General features: G+C 37.7%; 1 protein-coding gene across 2 annotated transcripts in view; it reads left to right on the top strand.

The window, feature by feature from the left end:
• Window positions 1–1952, top strand: part of LOC104290440 (hydroxymethylglutaryl-CoA synthase, cytoplasmic-like) — a 5340-nt gene extending 3388 nt beyond the window's left edge. For both annotated transcript variants that reach the window (XM_009889535.1, XM_009889534.1), the window contains 3 exons: window positions 924–1030; window positions 1340–1465; window positions 1745–1952. In XM_009889535.1, coding sequence (XP_009887837.1) covers window positions 924–1030; window positions 1340–1465; window positions 1745–1932 — 421 coding nt within the window. In that variant the 3' untranslated portion in view covers window positions 1933–1952. The remainder of the gene's footprint in view (window positions 1–923; window positions 1031–1339; window positions 1466–1744) is intronic.
• The last annotated feature ends 2868 nt before the right edge of the window (window positions 1953–4820 follow it).

The following is a 4820-nucleotide window of genomic DNA, read 5'->3' as shown; positions in this document are numbered from 1 at the left end:
ACTCTTTCAGTTTAAAACTGTTACCCCTCATCCTATCACTACACTACCTGATAAAGAGTCCCTTCCCATCGTTCCTGTAGGCCCCCTTTAGGTACCAGAAGGCTGCTATAAGGTCTTCCTGGAGCCTTCTCATCTCCAGGCTGAACAACCCCAACTCTCTCAGCCTGTCTTCATAGAAGAGGTGCTCTAGCCCTCTGATCATCTTTGTGGCCCTCCTCTGGACCAGCTCAAGCAGGTCCATGTCTTATGCTGGTGGCCCCAGAGCTGGATGCAGTACTCCAGGTGGGGTCTTATGAGAGCAGAGGGGGGGAAAAATCACCTCACTCAACCTGCTAGCCATGCTTCTTTTGATGCAGCCCAGGATGCAGTTGGCTTTCTGGGCTGCGAGTGCACATTGCTGGCTTGTGTTGAGCTTCTCATCAACCAACACCCCCAAGTCCTCCACAGGGCAGCTCTCAATCCACTCATTGCCCAGCAAAGCTAAATTAAATTAGTATTTACTTAAATTGTTGTTGGTTTGTTTTGGTGTGTTTTTTGCAGTGTCACTCTTAACATGATTTTGTAAGTTTAAATTAAACCGTTCCTCTTAGGTCCTTTTTTTTCTTTATTGTGACTTTGCATTCTAAGATGTGATGGTTCATTTTAGTTTTTATTAAGTGACCTAAAGCCTAACTGCCTTGTTGATTATTATGTTCTGGGCATTTCTTTGTTCTCTTTTGCTTATATAGCTTCGGAAATCATGTAACAGTATTCTGAAATCCTGTTTTTAAAAGTCATCATTTATGCGTTTAGCACACTAAATGTGTATTGTAGTCAATATAATTCTGCTAGTTGCTTTTTCGAAGCTAGCTGTGCTTTCTTGTTATTTAAAATTGGCACCTTGGCTTAATTCTCACTTTAAACAACTGTTGCTTGGTTTGCAGATACTCACCAGAGCAGCTTGCAGGACAGAGAATTAGTATGTTCTCATATGGCTCTGGTTTTGCTGCTACGCTGTATTCCATCAGAGTTACACAGGATGCCACTCCTGGTGAGTGAAAGGAAGAGATGTTTTGCACACTTCATCTCTAAATGCTTTATGCCTACCAGCATAAGTAAACCTGCAGAACAATGCCTAATAACAGTAGTGTTAAACTGAAGATGTTCCAGCTCCAGGGAACGTTGTTCATTGTCTCTTTGGGCAAATAAATAATGTTCTTGAAATGCTTTAAGCATTTTGCTTGAGTAATTTGGAATATTTTTAAGTTACTAAAACTCTAGCTTCTCTAATGCAAAATATTTTGAATACCGTGCAGTTCTCAGCCCTGGTGCTACCTTACATGATGGTTTCATGTTGTAGGTTCTGCGCTGGACAAAATAACTGCCAGCCTTTCTGATCTTAAAACAAGACTTGACTCAAGAAAATGCATTGCACCTGATGTCTTTACTGAAAACATGAAGATTAGACAGGAAACACATAATTTGGGTAAGAACGTAATAAATACAAATAATTCCTAGTCCTACAGCAAAATACTTAATTTGCATGACTTAATGATTAAGGTATAGAATAAAGGAAATATTTAACTCTGTACTTCTGAATAGCTTGTAAAATGCTTTTCTGTAGCTTGTGTTTATTGGCCCAGTATGGTTGAAATGAAAATGCAGACTTGGTTTTCTTCTTACTACTTCCAAACTGCAAAGGCCTGTGTTGTATAAAATTCTCACCAGGAACCAACTAACAGTATGTTTATTGGCTTTTTTACAGCCAACTATATTCCACAGTCTTCAGTAGAAGATCTCTTCGAAGGAACATGGTACCTTGTGCATGTGGATGAAAAACACAGAAGAACTTATGCACGGCGCCCACTTATGGGTGATGGACCTCTGGAAGTAGGAGTTGAAGTTGTCCAGCCAGGCATTGTTCATGAGGTGAACACTCAGCACTCAGTTTGATATAAACAGTGGAACAGTTTGTCTTTGCCTTAGCATGTGCACGTATGTTAAAAGAGGAGGTGGTTTAACAAGTTATATTAAGTATTTTGTTAAAATATGTTACACATAAGTCAGCAGTAAAAAAAAAAAAAAAAGGGGGGGGGATTTTAAGAAATTAAGAAAATGTATTTCATCCTAACAAGAACAAACTGGTTCTTTTCACATAACCAGTTTGCATGAAGCATGATGGATTTGAATGACAAACTGTCCAGTGTAGCACGAATGTTGTTTGAGAGTTGGACTAGCTATGAAGTATGAATGTTTTCTAATTGGAAAACCATATTTCATGTGTTGTTTTGGTGTCCGTCCCCCCAATGGGGAGCTTTAAGATACTTCTATGAGGTGGGGAATGAAAAAAGGTGTGAGAGAGAAAAAGGATTGCAGTAGTACTTAAATTTCTTAAAGTACTTAAAAGTACTTAAATTTCAGTGTGCAGTAGTACTTAATTGAAGCATGGAAAACTGCTTAAACATCTTGACAAGATTTGTTGTAATATGGTGTGCTGATAGTATTTTCAGAACACTAAAATCATTAATATACTCGAGATGGAGAAACTTGCCAAGGGCTTTGTGGATTCATTAACATGTCTGAAATTAATTGCCGCATAGTAGCTGTAGTCTATTACAAGGTGTTTGTATATAAAAAAAAGTATCTTATATTTGCTTTTTCCATGTAAAATTACTTGAAACCTACACTGTTAACTTTTCTGCTTGTACTCAAAAGTGGGTGGCAAAATAGTCCAAGCTTTTAATGTTAGGGTTCTCACTGCCTTGATAGTAAGCAGTCAGTCTTCTGAATACTGCACTTGTCTTTCCCTTTATGGCCTTCCCTTTCTTCTCCCAGTTTACCTGCCATCACACCATTAATTTTGGAAAGATATAGAACCAAGTAACATTAATTACTGGAATAGAATATCTCTCCTCTGTCAAAATGACTGGTGTTTTTTTCCAAGAAACTCTGACTACTACTGACTACTCTACTACTGTCTTAGTTGCTATGTAATTCCTCCTAACATCCATATAATCTGTTTTATACTTGCATTATAAATCATAGCAGCCTGGGAGGAAAGAGGAACAAGTTCTTTGTTCTAAACAACAAAAAGGGTATATTTCTTGGTTTCATTGATTTGGCACCTCTCAGGATTGTTTAACTGTAATAAAGTATTTAAGGCAGCAGAATTTTAAGATAAAGCTTCTGGATATTATGAAGCTGTTCTAACTGGCAAACTAAGGAAGGGAGAAAGAGCACTTTGTCTGGAACTCTGGCCTCGCTATTCTTTTATATTAATACATTTCTAAGAGACTATTTCTAACTTTGAATTTGACTTGTACTTTGAGGTCCTTCTCACTATTGGTAATATTGTAGGAGTGGGGTCTTTCCCCCTTCTCCCCAAATGCAAGCTAAAAGCTATCCATTTTGCAAGTGGTAGATATACAATGCTAATGGAGCATCCGTTCTGGTAGGGGTTTTTTTAAGCCCAGATTGGAAATGAACTATGACATGAGCCTTGTAAGCTTGTAATATATATTTAAATTGAGCTAATGTACAGAATGAAGTTTTGTTGAATTTTATTTCTTTGCTAATTCTACAAAGCTATATTACCTAATATAAAGTAGCAAAAAATGATTGTCTTCATTACACACAAAAAAATAGTAATTTAAGTGTTTGTATTGAGTCACTAGGATTTGATAGCAGTGTCACTCACTAGGATTTGAGAACACTATTTGTACAGTCAACCCTTGGTAAAATAGTTGTTTATTATAAATTGATGAATACTAATCAGTTTGTTTGCTGAAAATGATGGAGCAATGGTGCATGAAGATAATGCATCCAACCTGGCCTTAAACATCTCCAGGGATGTTTTTGTTTACTTTCTGACAGATTAAACACCGATCTACCAACTGTTTAGCTACTGTATATATTCCTATACACTCATAATTCCTCAAACATTGGTCACATAAAGCTTGGGTTCCCCAATGGGTGCTCTGATGCAGCTGTGTCATTACTTCTCTAGCTAAAGCTTTATTCAGCATTTGTCTCCCATCTGGGAGTAACTAAATGCCTTCGGAAGTTTCTGTTCCACCTATTCTTTTTAATTCATCTTTTTCTTTCTGTGTGAACTTTGGAATCTGCCTTGGAGGCTCTTCTGTCGGTATTAAAATTAACACGGTTATCGGTCCTTTCTGTGCTGCCAGTTTTGCCCGCTCATCTGCTAATTGGTTTCCCTGTATTTCGAAAGATGTCCCCTTCTGATGTTCTTTTATGTGCACAATAGCAATTTCATTCGGTTTCATCAATGTTTCTAATACTTCAGTGATTAGTTTTTCATTTATTAGCCCCTTCCTTCGGGAATTTATTAGTCCCCTCTCTTTCCAAATTTTTCCAAAGGTATTTCCATATGCATACCTCGAGTCCATATAGATAGTGCCTTCTTTTCCTTGAAGATAATCTAAAGCTCTCTTCAGAGTGTATAGTTCACAACTCTGGGCTGACCAGTTTGCTGGTAATTCTCCCTCTTCGATTACTGCTTTTTCTTCTTCATCGATGACGGCATAACCACTTGCTCTCTTTCCTTCTATACATCAGGAGGAACCGTCTACAAAAAAATTTTCTTCCATAGGGTATCGGTGTGTCTATTAGGTCCTCCTTTACCCTGGTTTGGTAATCTATAAAGTCTAAACAATCATGTTCTGGCTCCCCACTTTCCTTTCCATACAGGAATTGTGAGGAATTCAGGTTTCCGTCTACTACGAGGGTCAAATCATTCTTTTCCATTAAAATGGTTTCGTATTTCAAAATTCTGGAATCTGTTAACCACCAGCCAGACTTCTGAGATAAGATAGTTCTTA

This window comes from Charadrius vociferus, unplaced genomic scaffold (genome assembly GCF_000708025.1).
Source record: "Charadrius vociferus isolate BGI_N301 unplaced genomic scaffold, ASM70802v2 scaffold378, whole genome shotgun sequence".
Taxonomy (NCBI): domain Eukaryota; kingdom Metazoa; phylum Chordata; class Aves; order Charadriiformes; family Charadriidae; genus Charadrius; species Charadrius vociferus.
Note: the sequence above shows the minus strand (reverse complement) of the source record. Positions and strands in the feature narration are given on the sequence as shown.